The sequence below is a fragment of the Orycteropus afer genome, unplaced genomic scaffold, assembly GCF_000298275.1.
Source record: "Orycteropus afer afer isolate SDZICR_OR568_19922 unplaced genomic scaffold, OryAfe1.0 scaffold00472, whole genome shotgun sequence".
NCBI lineage: Eukaryota > Metazoa > Chordata > Mammalia > Tubulidentata > Orycteropodidae > Orycteropus > Orycteropus afer.
Window position 1 is genome coordinate 2,031,477 of NW_006922059.1, and position 18,156 is coordinate 2,049,632.

Genomic DNA, 18,156 nt, shown 5'->3' on the forward strand with positions numbered 1-18,156 from the left:
CTCACTGCCCAGGGGGATCCATTTCTTCCTTTAACGTTCCAGTATCTCATGGTGCAGGCATGACAGAATCGGCTACTTCCTAGGATGGAATGCCTTCACTGTCCCCCATGAAGGCTGCCCAGGCTTTAGAGTTTCCTCATCAGAACTTCTGTGTCCCTCTATATCTCTGTCACTTGCTACTCACTTGGCGTTTACAGCATTACCTCTTACTATTTTCCTATACATCCTTCCTCCTGAATGAGGCTGTAATCGCCTTAAAGACAGCAGAAGTTTTTTATTTTTATTTCACAACTTAAATTTTATTAAAGTTTCTGGAATCAATAATAAATCTCACTGTAAGAATTAAAAGGTCCAGAAGAGTATTCAGTGAAAGCTAAGATTTCCCCCCAGCCTCACACGTCAGTCACCCAGCTCTCCTCTCCTGAGGTTTCCACACTTTCCAGGGCTCGTGCTCCTTCGGAGTTAGTTTGTGCACGTAGAAGAGGCTGTGTTTTAAACACAGTCCTTCTTACACCAAGGATGGCTCGGGCTGTAAGAAAAGCCCTAACGGAGAGTTTTTCGTGGCTATAAGGATGAAAACTGAGGATGCTTTGTGTTTCCATGAGAAACAGAAGGAAAGTCTAACACCTTCTCCAACAGCCCGCCGCCCTCAGACACAGATGACTGCTGTACGTACATACCTGTTTGCATTACTTTGACTTTACTGTTAGCTGGAGGTTGTTCTACCTAAATACAAACAAACAAACAAAATCTGAAATCGGCAGTTTATCAACATCACATAGAAAAGTAGCCAACAATGGAAGGAAAGTTTAGGCACCATTTATTACGTGTGGAGTGTGTGGGTGGGACAAACGGTTAAGTGTTGGAGCACCAGCTGAAAGGCTGGTGGTGTGAACACACCCAGAGTTGCCGCGGAAGACAGCCCTGGCAGACTGTCCCGAAAGGTCTCAGCCTTTAAGGCACTAGGGAGCCTTCTGCTCTGTGTACGCGGGGTTGCCATGGGTTAGACTCGAAGGCAACCACCACCTCCACCAACTTATCACGTAGCTCTACCCTTTTCTGAAGCTGATTCAATCAACCAAGCAAACACGGATCCCACGCTTCTGAACACACAGCCTGTCCACAGTGAGAATCAGGGCTGCAAACGAGGTTCTTCCCAGTGACCCTGCTGCCGTGCCAGGAGGCAAGCACAGGAGTGATGCAACACGGCCACTGTGCTGTTCCCCGCCCCAGCAAACGTTTCATAAACTGCAGATGCATTCGCACCTGTTCGCAACAATACTGTAACTGCACAATCACCCTACAGCCAAGGAAATGGAGGCTTCAGAGCATCCCGTGCCTGCCCGGGGCCACAGATCTGGGAGCGAGTGGCAGAGCTGAGGCCTGAATCCCGTGTGCTTTGGGAGGTCAGTGGACATACGTTTATCCTCATTATAATGCTGCCATTAAAATTCACACAATAAAATCTTCATACGGTGATTTCACTGGATTTGTACTTCAAGTCCAATATAAAAATTATTAAAAAAGATAAAATACTAGTGAAGGTTTTCCTTTAGTAAAATCAGCATACACTTCATTAAAAAAATAATTTTTTTGTAAAAATGTGGTAAGATGGAGATACATTAGAGATCTCCAGAAAGAGATCACAATCTAAAACTCACAGAAAACAACACATTTCTGCACTTGAAACAAGAGCGACCCCAAGAAGCTATAAACCTACATAATTTCTATGTAACCAAACTCAGGAGTGAGGTCACCATCAGCTTAGAGGACAAGTACCTCATGGAACTAGCTGAATGGAGACATTACTAAGCAGCGTATGATTTGAGTAATGACTCAAGGTTTTATTTCAGGATTAAAGCTTTTCAAATACTCTGAGAAAACGACACAGTTCAATATACTAGAGATTGCAGTATGGACTTTCCAGCTCCAAAGCAGGTATGTGCAGTGTTTCTCTTTGACTGTTACTTACAGTGACAAGGCCAGTGTCTCCTCTGGAGTCCTCTTCTGAAAAACAAAAGGAATCTCACTTAGAGAATCAGCTTGGAAACTTCTTGTGTGTGACCTGCAAACACAGCAAATACCTACTCGCTTTCAACACGGCTTCTATGGGGTGTTTACGAGGTCTTCCTCTCCTCCTTTTAATAATTACAGGCTGATTGTCCTGAAAGGGAAAAAAAAGACAAAACAATCAGACTAAACAAACAGCAACAACCATTTTTATTCTCTATACTCTGGTAGCACAGTGCCTAAGGCACCTGACTGCTCACCAGAAGGTTGGTGGTTCAAATCCACCAGCCATTCCAAGTAAGCAAGGTGGGGCAATCTATTTCTGTGAAGATTTACTCCCTTGGAAATCTAATGGGGGCTGCTACAAGTCAGAATCGACTCATTGGCAGTGGGTTTGTTTTTTTATGACACAGAGTTTATTTTCTCAAAATGAGATGCAGAGGCCCCCCCTCGTCACTAGCGCCCACTGCGCTGACGCTGATGCATGGCCGGCCATGTGTGCAGAGCAGACCTGCGGTCCAGGGGGGTTCTTGACCGTGCACCAATCCTACTTGGCTGGCTTACTGGAAGCAGATAGCCAGGACTTTTCTTCCACGGCACTGCTGGGAGGTTAGACCCACCAGCCTTCAGATTAGTAGAAGTGTGCAAACCATTTGCACCACCCAGGAACCTAGAGTCCCCTCTTAGGGGCTCAAATCCAAGCCTCACTTTAAACCAGTGTGACCCTGGGCTGTTTCACTTCTCTCAGGGTAGTTCCTTCACCTGATTGGTGGTGTGAACAGTGGCATGAGATCATGGAGTCCTGAGGACTGTGGGATAATGAGACGACACAAGTCAGCCCTCAGCAAGGGGCGTTTACTTCTGTCATACACACAGGCTTCCAGTCAAAGTCAGATTTCACCCAAGCTAATTGTGATAACAGTTTTCTCTCATAAGATGAAAGGAAGTCGACTGACTTTTCATACAGAAGCATGAGAAAACAAAAAGTTTTCTATGCCCTTGAAAAGCTGGCAAACTCCACGACAGCTCACGGAGATCTGGCTGGCATGAGGTCGTGGTCATTTCCCTTGATCAATGGGGCTGTGCCTCAGGCCGCTGCGATTCTCTGCCCCACTGGGTTCCCTGCTTATCTGAATGGGCAGGAGCAGGCAGGGTTGGTGTGCAGCCCGCCCCTGTAGCCTCCCAGGAGCCTTGCCTTGTGACCCTGGGCCCATCAGGAAGCCCGGGTTGCTTTCTGCACCCCCTGCTTCTGCTCCCATTCTGCCCGTCAGCCCTCCCGTTCTGGAGCCTGGCACGGCAGCGCTACACTGTAAGGGCAGGAACCCAGCGCTGCCACCGAGAGGGCTTTGGGCGGATCCTCTCTGGCCGAGACATAAGTAGGTCTCATACAAATGTTTGGATGCAACGAGGAGGAAGAGAACAAAATTAATCATAACGGCATTGATAAAATGCAGCGTGTCAAACAGTGCCCCACTACACTAGAAACAGGAGCGCCACCAAAAAGACTAAGCAACACTTGTGGTATTTAAGGCACTGGGTTTGCTTTTCACTCTCAATGACTCTGAACAAATCAGTAGGAAACGATGTCTTGCCTCCCGAGATTTCAGGGTGTCGTCGTCATTCGGCTCCGTCTTTTCACCAGTAGCTTCACTGCTGCTGGATTCATCTGCAGAAAAGCGACAGTCACTTCAGTGCTGGGGACCAAGGCCAGCCTGCAGAGCTCCGACAGTTCCCCAAGGTGACTCCCACACTCGCAGACACACGTGCACACACCCTCCACTTTCACGCCCACGCCAGCCAAATGCACAAGCCTGAGTTTGGCTGGCTGGTAAGGAGTATGCTTTGGGTAGCAATGGACCAAACAACAAGCAACTCCCAAAGGCTCACTGTACCAAGCACCAGAGTGCTGTACTTGGAAGAGAGAACAAAGGCGCCCATCAGCCTGTGGAGCTTGCTGTAGGCAAAGGTGGTCAGAGACGCTGACTCAGTGACTTCTCAGAAAAACGTGGCTAAGTAGATGTAGGACTCACCTTTCTCATCCTTGGTCTTGGAAGCAGTGCTGCTTGTCTTACAGCTTGCTGTTGCCAGCTCTCTCAGATCACCAGAGCACGCCTCCTACAGAGAAGGTGAACGACACAAGCTTCCTTTTCAAACTCAGCACTGCCTCAATTTTCTCTCACCCACATTTCCCTTTCTACTTCAGAAACAATGTTCTGGTTGCCTTTTAAAACTGTTCACTGGAAAATGTTTCTCAAAAGGAACTATTATTGCTGCTATCGAGACTATAAAAACAGATAAGAATTCTGAAGGCAGAAAATCACAAGGTAAGGTTCAACTATAAAGTAGCAAGCCTACGTTTTTCTCCCCCTGCAAAATGGAAACCATTCTCCTCCTTCACCTTGGTCTTGCCTCTTCCAGAGAAACTCCAAAAGAAGAACAGACAGGAAACGGCAACAGGTGGGGTGGTGGCGGGGAGGAGGGACACAGCGGAAGGCATCCACGAGAATCCAGTTGGGCTCCTGAGAGCAGAGCTCTGTCAATGGTTCAGCACGCATCCTGAAGTCCTGAGTGGTATGAACGGTTAGTAAGGTCACTGCTCACCCAGAAGTTGGAGGTTCAAGTCTACTCAGAGGTGATCTATGTCCAAAAAAGCCAGGGAAGACCTGAGGGCCACTTGGAAGCATGTGGGTCGTGTCGGAGCAGACTCGGTGGCAGCTGTTTTTTTTTTAATAAAGATGTTTTGTTTCTTTTCAAACGCTATTTTGCTGTTTTTGGTGGAGGCTGACACAGCAGTTTAGGTTCCCATTCAACGATTTCTCCACAAATCGTTCAGTGACACTGGTTACATTCTTCACAACGCATGAAATCCTCATCATTTATGTTCCAGTTGTTTCCTCTTACACAAAGATGTTTACAGCATTAAATGCCAAAAGTCTATAACTTTACTATTTCATGAACAGAAATATATTCTCCTGGTTCAAAATTCAAAGGGAAATGCTCCCACTGGACCCCTTCCCAAAGGTAACAGTTGGTGTCATCAGGATTTTACAAAGCCTTTCAAGGATCTGAAGAGACGGACATCCTTGCTTCCAATTGTTGTTGTTGTTATGTGCCGTCGAGTCAGCCCTGACTCATAGCGACCCCTCCTTGGGTTTCCGAGGCAGTATCACTATGGAAGTAGGATTGCCCAACCTTCCTTCCGAGGAGTGGCTGGTGGGTTTGAACCGCCAGCCTTCTGGTTAGCAGTCAAGTGCCTTAGCCACTATGCTACCAGAGCTCCCTTGCTTCCAACAGTGTTCTTAATTAAGCATTTGAAGTTTTTGGTCAACTTTATATCACACATAATCAGAGCCTCATTCTTCATGGTGAGGATGAGGACGACAAAGAGCTTCTGCTATTTCCTAGTAACGGAGGTGTCAGCTCAGCCATTTTCTTACTTGTTTACTCCTGCTCTATCAACATTATCTTTCTCTTATGGTTTCTTTGTGGGAATCTAAAGCCAGTGCCTGCTTTGGAGGCATTAATTTAATTAAAATGAGGTTAACAGACCATAAATTCATTTAGTTGAGCACCTGTAACCTTCATTTAGTTGAGCATCTGCAACCTCTGTTTAATAAAAAAAAAAAGATGCTGAAAGTAAAAACCAACAGCAAAGCCGTCATCCACTGCATGGAAGGGCGTGCAGCTTTCCCTCAGGCCTCTCGAATGTGCTACGTGGCCACGCCCACAGCATCCTGAGTGAGCTCACTTCAGTGACCGCACCAGTGTCAATCTCTACATTACTATTAAGCCCACTGCTACAGTCAGTTCCAACTCACAGTGACCCTACAGGACACAGCAGAACTGCCCTGTAGGGTCTCCAAAGCTGAGTGTCTTTACGGAGGCAGACTGCCTCATCTCCCACGGAGCAGATGGTAGGTTTGAACCGCCAACACTTTGGCTAGCAGCCCAATGTTTTAACCACTACATTACCAGAGCTCTTTATGTCAGCATTAGTAGTGCTTAATTTGTTTCTTATTTTCAGACAAAAGGAAGCCCCACCAGTGCTTCCCATACCCCACCTGTGATGGTACTAGTTTCGAGGAAGGCCAAGCTGTTTGGGAAAGCTGACGAGCTCCTCCCGGGGTTGCCTAGGTCAGCTCTGAGACTCATGGTGCGCTGTGCTTTTCAGTCTGGAACCTCTTCAAGTGCTGAGTGTGGGTGTGTGCACGCAGGGGTGGGGGGTGGGGGCTGGGAAGGAGGAGGACTGGCAGTGGTTTTGGGGACCCCTCTCTTGTTTCAGTTCAGAAGAGGTCCATTTTTGTCTGTTTCACATATTTGGCTGAAGACACACCACATCATAGCAACACTCAAGCCGTAAATTTTCAAACCGCTGGACCAGACAGCATCAGAGCCACCATTTTGGTCCCTTAAACACTTAATCAGACCCCGGTGACAGGCATGCAATTCCCTTTTTATTTCCTGCTCCTGGATTTTTTTCACTGACTCTATTTTGGTCTTCTTTTAGTCTTACCATACATATTTTGGAATGAGTATACTGCTTTTAGAAAGTGCTCAATATTTATCACATGGAAAACTGTAACGCTGTTTTTAGGTGCCATCCAGTTGGCTCTCACTCACACTGACCTCATGTGCGACAGACCAAAATGGTCTTGCTCCATCCGCACAGTATTCGCTGTGCTCTGTGTCAATCCATTTCATCGAGGGTCTTCCCCTTTTTCGGTGACCCTCTACTTCACCAAGCATGTCATCCTTCCCCAGGGACTGTCCTCTTCTGACAACATAAGTGAGCCGAAGTCTGGCCAGATTTTGCTTTTAACAAGCATTCCAGCTGTACTTCTTCAAAGACTCGTTTGTTCATTCTTCTGGCAGTCCATGTATTTTCAGTATTCTTCACACCACCACAATTCAAATGCATCAATTCTTCTTCAGTCTTCCTTATTCATTATCCAGCTTTCACATGCATGTGAGACGACTGGAAATACGTTAGGCACACCTTAGTCTTCAGAGTGTCACCTTTGCTATTCAACACTTTAAAGAAGTCTCTTGCAGCAGATTTGCCCAGTGCAATATGACATCTGATTTCTTAACTGTTGCTTCCATGAGTTGTGATTGTGGATTGTGGATCCAAGAAATATCATGACAACTTCAATCTTTCCTCCATTTATCATTACTTATGCAATCTGTGCACTGAGCAAATAATTCGAGAAGCTGGACTATATGAAGAAGAACATGGTCTCAGAATTGCAGGAAGGCTCGTTGACAATCTGTGATATGCAGATGATATAACCTTGCTTGCTGAAAGTGAAAAAGAACTAACACACTTACTGATGAAGATCAAAGACTAGAGTTTTCAGTACAGATTACACCTCAACATAAAGAAAACAGAAACCCTCACAAGTGGATCAATAAGCAACATCACGATAAATGGAGATAAGTGTGAAGAAACATGTAACAGGACCCCTAACATCCCCTCCAACTTGTTGCTGCTGTCAGCTGTAGTGGAGTTGGACCCTGAATCATAGCAACTCCATGTATAAGGGGCTCGGACTGCTGGAAAACCGCAGGGTTTCCACTGTGATTTTCCAAAGCAGATCACCAGGCCCTTCGTCCTGGTCTGTCCGGCCTGGAAGCTCTGCCAAAACCTGTTCAGCATCCCAGCAGCCTTCAAGCCTCTACTGACAGGTGGGTGGTGGCTGCACGGGCCAGGAAGGAAACCCAGGTCTCTGCGACAGGAAGTAAGACTTCTACCACTGAACCACCAACGTTCTCACCCCCCGCTTACTGTCCAAAAGTACCATCAACGGTAAATGTAACATTAAAGGAAGCTGCTGAAGACATCTTTCCACGAAAGAAAATACTGATTGATGACACCGAAAATATCACCTGTGTGTGCAATTGTTTAAATAAAAATGACCGCAACAAATTTTACTTAAATTGAACATTAATAAAAATGCACATGAAATTAAAGGAAAAAATAAAAAGATACCCTATTCAATCTGCTCCCTTCTAATCTAGGAGTACTGTCTCAGGATTTTTGTTCTGGACAGGGCAGGGGGAGGGATGAAGTTCCAAGCCTGTTTGGTTTTCCTTGGCCACAAGCAACTGAAATTCTTAAGACATGTTACTGTCTCTGTTTGGCTGTTAAAACTCTCTGCTTTTTATTTTTTTCATCAGTATTGGGAGAAAATGGGACTCTGAACTGGTTTAGTGAACAAGTAGTCAGCTGCCTGTATTTTTACAGGCTGATTTAAACACTTTTGGAACAATGTGGAAAAAATAAATGAAGGAAACAGAAAGCATGGAGATGGAGCTGGTTTGGAACAGACGAAGTGAAGTTTTGAAAGTACTGAGTCTCCAAAAGGAAAGGTTCCTCAAGAAGAGGTATCTCCCGGGAAACGGGGAAATCTGAGGCTAAAACAAGCACAAGGGCAGGGGCGGAAATAGCGATTAGTGAGCTACTCCACCAGTCAGGGGACCAAACAGACCGCAGGCAGTAAGGAAAGCCTGTGTTCCAGGGGCGGGGCTGAGAGGCAGAAAGAAGGCAGAGTACTAAAATTTTAAAGTCACCTGTGTCCCTGTATTTCAACACTTGGGTGCAAGTGTATCTGTAATAAAACATACTACACTGTGGGAAAAAACCTGAACAAGTCAAGAAAAGGACTGAATAAAAGTACAAGCCAATGATTATCCTAAAACATGAGTACAATCTAGAGTTTACTCAAGTGCAACATCTGTATGTCTTGGGGAGCCTAAGAAAATACACACCTTTTGTAATAAAGAGGTTACCTCCAGAGATACAGAAAGTTAGAGAGACTACAAGGAGAAACAGAGTGAAGTAATGAGGTTACTCCCAAACTTAAAATCAGTTTGTGGAAAACATACCTTGGCCCCATGCAGCTCGGTTTGTGAGCGTGGCCTCCGTGAGGTTCCCACTCTGGAAATCAGGGCATCTGGATTATCATCTGCAAATCAGACAGAAAGACGAAGGAATATAAGCAATGAAAAATGAAACACAGTTCTATTGCAAAACAGCCTCAGGCTTCTTTTCTAAGCTTGCAATTCAGCGAAGCCAGAAGTTATTTTAAATGTATTTATAAGCTCACGTGATGAGCGCACTGAGCACTGGTTTTCGGCCTTGGCAGGACCGAAGAAAAAAGTCCCCAAGTGCTTAAATGGCAGCAACCAAGTCGCAGGGTTTATGAAGAAAGCATGAGGACATAAGAGTTCCCAGAGATACTTCACTCCAACCTCATGAGTGAGTTACCACCTAGGAGGCAGCACTCGAGACAGTGGGGTTCTGGAATCAGATTCACCTGGAGGGAAAATCACAGTCTCTCAGAACCTTCTTTACTTAAAAGTGATGATAATGCCTAACTCACAGGGTTATCGGGAAGATTAAATAAGACTGTACATGAAGTACCATAGACAGTCCTGGATATAGTATGAATTCCACAAATTATAAAATTACATATTGCTAACTAAAAAAGAGAACATTTTATTATCCATTCTTTTTTACTCATTCATTCATTAAGTATTTACTGAATTTCTACTTTGTGTCATGTCTGAAAAAAGGGTAAGAGTTTTTGTACTGTTCAGGGTGGTCACCCCTGGTCACATCTGGCTCTTTATTTATTTCATGTGGCTATTTAAGTTACAGCAGTGTTCCACTAACTCTGCAGGACGTCTAGGTTAAGATACAAAACACGGACCTTGGTGGCACCTGACTGGGTCCCAGGACCACATTACAGAGGAAGCCTGAGTTTGTGTAAGTTTCAAGGGGTTAGGTCTTCTGTAGGGAACAATGTAGTTTTTAGACCAAGGTCCAGAAAGGACTCTAGAGGTGTCAAGCCAGTCTGGAAACAAAGTAGTTTTAAGAGTTGGGAAATGAACAGTTACCACCCTCAAGAATGCTCTATGTTAGGATGAAGTCCTACCCCCATTTTTGAAAAAAGGGAACCAGAGCTATAATTTGAACCCAGGTTAAAAAAAAAAAAAAAGAGTTCTCTACGTTTTTGGCCCACTATCCCGTATGTGAACTTAATACAGTTTTCAAAGATACTGAGAAGAAGAACATGCATATTACAAATACCCAGTTCATCATCTGATGAGGGACAGTGCTTCTTTCTTTTTCTTTTAGCCATATGTCTTTCTTCCTCTTGGACTGAAATTTCAACCTAGAATTAAGAATGATCATATTAATAGAATCAAACCTACTAAAATGGGGAATTAGCAGCATCTAGTCTTTGGAATGCATTTATACATAACTTTTTTAAAAAATTGAGACTAATGCTTTTGGCATCTAGATTTGAATTAGATTCATTCTAAATTTTTTGAATAAAAATAAAAATTTGATTTGATTTGAATATAAAGCCATATGAAATATCCAAATCTGTTTCTGGTGACATACTGTATTATCAATTATTCTAAACCCTATGTTTAAAAAAGAAGTATTTTTCATATTAATAGCTCTGAGGTCGAGATACGTCTCACAACTGATGGCATGGTTTATTCATTGGTAGTGTTTTTCTCCTCAACAGCCCAATAAATAACGGCGTGTCTTCCAGTAGACAAAAGGGGACATCTGAAATAATTCTGATTATACAACCTGGACACATACAAAAAATGTCATACATACAGTGATAGAGAGAATCCTTAGTAGATACTTCATTACGTGTTCCCTAAAGATCATAAACAGAATCAAAGCCCTTCTTCACACAAAGGTGAAAAGACTCTGCACAACACAAAGTCCTTGAGTTGACTCTGAAAACACACCTCTTTAGGGTTTGCTTCGACCCGGCAGCCTCTTGCGGTTTCTGTGCTGGTATTTTTCCCATTGGAAATCTCTGGGTAATAAAGGCAAACAAGTGGAGAAATGTAAATATTTACTCATTTGAATTTTTCTTTGTGGATAGGGGAGAAGGAGGAAGGAAGGAAACTGGATTGAAAATTTCACTGACTACTAGTTATGTACGAGGCATTGCAGTTAAAGTTAAAATCCTTCTTGACAGAATCCTCCCAAATAACAGATTCAGGTAACTTTCACCATTTTAATGTTTTGATATGAGTAAACAGGGCTCAAAGAGACAAGTGACATGTCTGAGGTCACAATGCTGAATTTATATAGCAGACTTGAAAGCCATTATCCCGCTGGCACACAGCAGTAAGAAGGGCCAAGGAGAAAACGAGAAACCATTTCAGAGCCATAAGATTAGCAACCATTCATCAATTTGACAACACCAAGCAGGGAGGAAGGTGCAGAATGAGAACTGGAACTGCTAGTGGGCAGCTGGCACATTCAGTAAAGATGAAGAGGTGTCTGTCAATCCAGCAACTCACACCTGGAGATACTGGCCCTGGGAACATGCACTGCGAAATCGGTACAAGACCTACCCCCCCGACAGCACTGGCTGTAATGGAGAAAAGTTGCAAAAAACCTAAACGCTCACCAACAAAAGAATCAAAAAATAACTGGTGGAATACTGAATAGGAATAGAAAGAAAGTAATTCAAGTTATACAAATCAACATGAATACATCTCAGAACCTAATGTGGGGTGAAAGAGTGAGGAACAAAGGTTTACATGTGATACCTTTCACCTAAAGTATGTAACATATGCTCCATGATTGTCTATGGAAACAGCACAAATGCAGATTAGTGGTTTTCTCTGGAGTGGGAAGGAAGGGATAGAAAGTGGGACAGGTGAGGGTACAAGGGGGATTCAACTGCAGCTGTAACACTTCAAAACAATTAGCAAATATGCTAAAATTTAATATATGACAAAACTGGGTCATGGATATGTGTTGTTGTTAGATGCCATCGACTCGTCTCCGACTCAGTGTTATGCACAGAATGAATACTGCCTATACTGTGCCAGCTCCAGGATCCCTGCTATACTTGAGCCCACTGCTGCTGCCACCACGTCCACTCATGTCGTTCAGGGCCTTCCCCTCTTTCGTTGACCCTCCACCTTACCAAGCATGACATCCTTCTCCAGGGAATAGTCCCTTCTGAGAACACAACCAAAGTAGGTGAGACGAAGTCTGGCCATTCTCACTTCCAAGGAGCATTCTGGCTGTACTTCCTCCAGGACAGATCTGTTAGTTCTTCTAGCAGTCCATGGTACTTTCAGCATTCTTTGCCAGCACCACAACTCAAAAGCATCAACTCTTCTTAGGTCTTCTTTATTCACTGTCCAGCTCTCACATGCATATGAGGCAATTGAAAAGACCACGGCTTGTGTCAGGCGCACCTTAGTCCTCAATGAGACATCTTTGCTCTTCGGCACTTGAAAGAGTTCCTCTGCAGACTTTTTGCCCAGTGCTGTATGTCGTCTGATGTCCTGACTGCTGCTTCCACTGGCACTGATTGTAGAACTAAGCAATGTGAAGTTTTTGACAACTTTAATCTTTTCTCCATTTATCGTGATGTTGCTTATTGGCCCAGTTGTGAGGATTTTTGTTTTCTTTATGTTGAGGTGTAATCCACACTGCAGACTGTATTCTTCAATCTTCATCAGTAAGTGCCTCAAGTCATCCTCACTTTCAGCAAGAAAAGATGTGTCATCAGCGTTATCGCAGGCTGTTAATGATTCTCCCTCTAATTCTGATGCCATGATAGATACACGGATGTTAATAATTATCTCTGCTTTACTTTTGATTGAAACGTGGCATCACAGGAATGGTGGAGGCTATATAGGAGTTCTGGTAGAATAGTGCCTAAGGCACTTGACTGCTAACCAGAAGGCTGGCGGTTCAAACCCACCAGCCACTCCTTGGAAGGAAGATGGGGCAATCTACTTCGGTAGGGATACCGCCTTGGAAACCCAAGGAGGGGTCGCTATGAGTTGGGTCTGACTCGACGGCACATAACAATGACAACATGGGGAATGAAGCCTGACTCCTGAGAGAAGATCCGCACAAATGTACCACCCCAGACTGCTACCGCTGTCTGTCAGAAGCTCACACACCTGAGAGCTGAAAACTTAGTGCAGAACTCCGAGACTGCTCCTGAGCGCCAGACTGAGCTATTTCAAGGCCAACAAACAAATGACAAACCCAGCTGCTATCAACTGATTCGCTCACGGTGACCCCATGTGTGTCAGAGAACTGAGCTCCGCAGGACTTTCAATGGCCGACTTTTTGAAAGTATTTTCAGGTGTTTCTTCTAAGGCGCCTCTGGGTGACCTCCAATCCCTAACCTTTTGGTTAGCAGCTGAATGCATTAACTGGCTGCACCACACAGGGACCCTTATTTTAAGTGAAGACACCGCTTATACACTTGAACAAGCACCTTGACCTCTCTAAGCCTTAGTTTCCTCAACTACAGGTGTGATGCTGTTAACATTCACCTTACAGGATCATGTGAATTAAACAAGAGAAAATCTGCAAAGCAAATGGTGTAGAGTGGGACACAGAAGGAATTTAACAAACGGTAATTATAATTAGTATTGCAATTGCTACTCTGAAATTCATGAACTTACCTTCCTTGTCCCAAGATTTGCTATGGAGTTCTTCCTTTGTTCCTGAGTCTGAATTTTTGACCTAAATACACAATAGGAAATGTTATTTATGAACAGTATCACCAAAAGCTTGAAGGCAAGGGAAAAAAAAAAAGAAAAAGTCAAAGAAAAAGGAAGGGAAGTTACATTATCTGCCTGTTTGCATAAATGCCAAGAGGAAGCAAGGTAGAGCAGCTGAGGTTACCAAATTATCACCTGGCTGTTTGCACTCTCCTCATCTTTAAAACAGCTGTGGCAACAGAGTAGGAAACAGGAGGGACACAAATTTTCTGAATGCTAGGAATCCCCTTCTCTTCCAAAAATCCCTCATGAGATTGTTTTAGAACTCTGAAGGATTCTGCCACAACATTTCCTGTTTGTTGCAAATCTTGTCAATTCTACTTTATTTGTCACTAAGGAGAAGTCTCAGACTATCTTGTTAGCTGTTGCTGAGTCAACTCACTCCCGGCAACCGGCAACCGTGTGTGCAGAGCAGGACTGCTCCACAGGGTTTTCAAGGCTGGGTGCCTTCAGAGGGAGATCGATAGGCTTCTTCTGAGGCCCCTCTGGCTGGGTTTGAACCGCCCACCTCTCAGCTAGCACTTAAAGATAAAGGCAGCTGCTGGCGGATTCAGGGGAGGGATGTGGCTCATGGCCGCATTTAGAACTCTTAAGTTTTGGAAGGCAAACCTGAGTTTAACCAGGTGGGGCTTTCTCTTCCTTCTTACTCAGTAGACTGGATGCACGATTCTCCTTGAGCTAAAGAAGAGGGGGTTATGATGGTGTAAGGGAAGTACTCTGACAGTAAACAAAGCTCTCCCCGTTTCTCGGGGGACACTGGGAAGAAGGTGGCTGATTTTCAAGTATTTTACAAACGCTTTCTGTCCTCCAAATGCATTGAGGTTTTCCTCAGAACCCCAAATCCCTTCAAGCACTAAAAGGTTTGTGAGGGCTCTATCTAGGGAAAAAAAATGTGTCTATAGCAATTATGGTTTAGTATCTTCAGAAAAGCATTGTAGAAACATGTCACCAATTCTAATTTGCAAACTAAAATCTATTTTGTCCACAGGACAAGGATGATTTAAGGCATCAAAATCCAATTTTTATTGCCATTATAATATTAAAAAATAAAGTTTATAGTTGTTTGAAGAATTTTATTAGCATTCCTAATTTTCTACTAATTTCTGATGCAAATGAGCCTGCTTCCACATCCCTAGTTCTGTTTCCTGGGAGATGTGAAGAATAACGTTGGTGGACACTGGCTCACAGAGCCCCCAGAAATACCACGTTGCAGAATTCATAGCCACTCTTCTTCTGAGGGGAACATCCAAGTTTCATGACCTCAGTAGATAAAGGTGAACATGGAAAAGGGTAAGTAAAAGCTGTGGTCAATATGCTTACCTAGAACGAGAGGAATGCCGCCTGTCTCCTAAGAAACCCAGATATCCATCCACCCAGATGTCTCTGCCCCGTTGCTCTCAAAAAACAAAACAAACCCAAACAAGGACAACAAACCCAAAACCAGTACAGTGACTTTACATCCAGTGATTCACTCACCAAAGACGGTACCCTCTGTAGGTTACCTGTTCAAAAAAAAAGAGAAACAGGGAAATTTAGTACTGTTTCTGAACTATGGAGAAACAAAATTAAAAATCTGCAGGGTCGTTAAGTAGGATTTTGTCACTAAGTGGCCTAGCTGCCTTTGTGAACCGTAAAACTCTGACCAATTGTTTTCTACAATCTGTGTGTGTTCTGTCAAACTACCAGAAAAACACTGGAATTAATGTTGCTTGCATTTTACAATAATAGTAACCAAAACCCAACCAAACCTATTGCCATCAAGTTGGTTCTGACTCATCGTGAACCTCAGGACAGAGTAGAACTGCCCCACAGGGTTTCTAAGGCTCTAAGTGTTTATAGAAGCAGACTCCCTCATCTATCTCCTGCAGAGAGGCTGGTGGGTTCAAACCAACAACCTTCTGGTTAGCAGCCAAGAACTCAAGCACTGGGCCACCAGGGCTCCTTGCACAATAATGGTGGTGGTCCAGCAAGTCACTACAGTGATTTACCTGTGCTGCTGATTGGAAACAGAAAAAGCGGAAAACTTCACACTGTTAACTGCTCAGCCACAGTGTAACACTGGCTCATTTAAAAAGAACGCCATCAGATAGAAAGTTAGATCCTCTCCGCTCAAACAGCGATGGTCTATTTCTCAGAAACCTGAAATACAAGGTCTACTGTTTCTACTCAACTATGACAGAACGCACATTTTTTTTCCAAACAGCTTCCTTTTACGTAAATAGATTTCTTATTCAACTGTATCTGAACACACAAAGCAATCTGAAATGTAACTGCTGAAACGAAGGATTTTAGAATCCAAAAATGTTACCTTTTCGACAATTAACAAATGAGATGTTAATTATTTGTTCCATGAAATACTGAGACAAAGCCTAACTAATATATCTGCGTGAGTTTTGGATTAGTTATCTTCAGGGTTGGACATGACAGCAGGAGTGGCTTACCAGGTCCTGGCGCAGCCTCCCAGGACTGACTGACACTTTGGCTTATAAGCCTTTTGAGGTCATGTATTTGAAGGTTCACTGGCAGATTACTCTGTGTAGGAAGGGCCCTTCAACCTCCCACCACACAGACACAGGTGAAGACTTACAAACACTGCTGATGGCACTTGAGTGACCCCACCTGCAGTGCCCTTCTCTTTACTTTGATGACCTTGAAGTGAAAACTAACCTCGGTGCCATCAAGTCCCTTCTAACTCATGGTGACCCCATGAGCTCTACTCCCCATGGAGGAAAGCTCCACAGGGGTTTCTAGGCTATAATCTGTGTGGAAGCAGGTGGCCAGGCCTTTCTTCTGGATTTGACCTGCCAGCCTTTAGGTCAGCAGTTGAGTGCAAACAGTCTGTGCTACCCAGGAGTCTCCTCGATGACCTAACCACACGTATGCACCTTTTAGTATATAGCTTAAAATTAGAACGTATGACATATGCTTATGAAGATTCAAAACATACATTCTTGGACTCACCAATTCACTTTTACTTATATAACCTTTTGAAATACTTGGGGGAAACTCATACAGCTATATGCCACATATAATTGCACATAACTGCAGCTTTATGTATAATAGTAGAAAAATTAGAAATAATCAAAAGACTAACAAACAGAACACTCTTTCTACTAAAACAAATAGAGTGGATTGTGAGGTTGTGAGGATGGCATAGGACCAGGTAGTGTGTTGTTCTGTTGTACACAGGTGGCTATGAGTCAGAATTGACTCAGCACCTAACAACAATAGTTCAGTGGTTGTCAAAGTGTAGTCCAAGGAAATTGGTAGGTCCTGACACCTCTTTCATCACCGGGTCCAGAAGGTCAAAACTATTTTCATATTTACAGTAAGACGCTACTAGCCTTCTAAATGCGTGGGTGTGTGCTGGAGTTCCCCAGAGACCACATGAAGCACCCCCACTTATCTGACGGGCTTTTCTAACCATGTGTATATGATGCTGGACTTTCCGCAGATGCCGTAAGCAAAACAAACAGTAACTAACCGAAGCAGAAAGGAATGTAGCTGTTTTCTACTAAGCCAGACTTAAACAGATCTATCTGTGAGATACAACACAAAGTCACACGTTTCTCACAAAATTTTATTATTTTGGAAAGAATTACCTATCTACATGAACAAAAATGTTATTTATGTTAACCTGTTGTGAGTTTATTACTGTTATTTTTATATGAATTGATAAGTAGTTTGAAATGTCTGTTTTAATTTCTTATTTGGTAAATATCAATAGACTTAATTCACATACCAAAAGCTCTGTGGGGTCCTCAATTATTTTTAAGAATGTAAAGTGGCTCTGGTGGCCTAGTGCCCAAGGCATATGACTGTTAACCAGAAGGCTGGTGGTTCAAACCCACCAGCCACTCCTTGGAAGGAAAACTGGACAATCTACTTCTGTAGAGACACCACCTCAAAAACTCAAGGAGGGTTGAGTTGCTATGAGTAAGTGTGGTTTTTTTTTTTGGAAAGTGGTTCTGAGACCAAAAGGTTTGAGAGGTGCTGCCTTGTTTCTTTCTGGTCCTTGGCTCTCAGGTCTTCACTTCCCATAAAAAAAAATCTGCAGTTGGCAACAGAGAATGTTGCTACAGAGAGTCTGAGCAGGACCAGACTGAGAAGAAGCTATGCAAGCACAGAGTAGGGTCAAAGAGAAAGTGTTACTTTGGAGACTAAGGTGCGCCTAACCCAGACTAAAAGAGCTCTGGTGGTGCAGTGGGCAAGGCACTTGGCTGCTAACCAGACAGTTGGTGGTGCAAACCCACCAGCCGCTCCGTAGATGAGGCAATCTACTTCCCTAAAGATTTACAACCTTGGAAACACTATGGGGGTTGCCATGAGTCAGAATCAACTTGGTGGCAGTGGCTTTGTGTTTTGGACCCAAACCACGGTATTTTCAATCACCTCATAAGCATGTGGAAGCTGGACAATGAATAAGGAAGACTGAAGACGAAGCGTTGATACCTTTGAGTTGTAACTGTTGGCAGAGGATACTGAAAATACCATGGACCGCCACAAGAACGAACAAATCTGTTTTGGAAGAAGTGTAGCCAGAGTGCTCTTTGGAAGCGAGAATGG

General features: G+C 43.7%; 1 protein-coding gene across 1 annotated transcript in view; it reads right to left on the reverse strand.

Annotated features, from left to right (window-relative positions):
- Window positions 1–18,156, reverse strand: part of BOD1L1 (biorientation of chromosomes in cell division 1 like 1) — a 63,189-nt gene that overhangs the window by 12,924 nt on the left and 32,109 nt on the right. The window contains exons 14-23 of the mRNA XM_007954785.1: window positions 15,049–15,092; window positions 13,492–13,552; window positions 10,786–10,856; window positions 10,103–10,187; window positions 8,896–8,975; window positions 4,041–4,125; window positions 3,603–3,676; window positions 2,089–2,164; window positions 1,973–2,007; window positions 681–726 (exon numbers count right to left, since the gene is read on the reverse strand). Of these exons, the coding sequence (XP_007952976.1) occupies window positions 681–726; window positions 1,973–2,007; window positions 2,089–2,164; window positions 3,603–3,676; window positions 4,041–4,125; window positions 8,896–8,975; window positions 10,103–10,187; window positions 10,786–10,856; window positions 13,492–13,552; window positions 15,049–15,092 (657 nt within the window). The remainder of the gene's footprint in view (window positions 1–680; window positions 727–1,972; window positions 2,008–2,088; window positions 2,165–3,602; window positions 3,677–4,040; window positions 4,126–8,895; window positions 8,976–10,102; window positions 10,188–10,785; window positions 10,857–13,491; window positions 13,553–15,048; window positions 15,093–18,156) is intronic.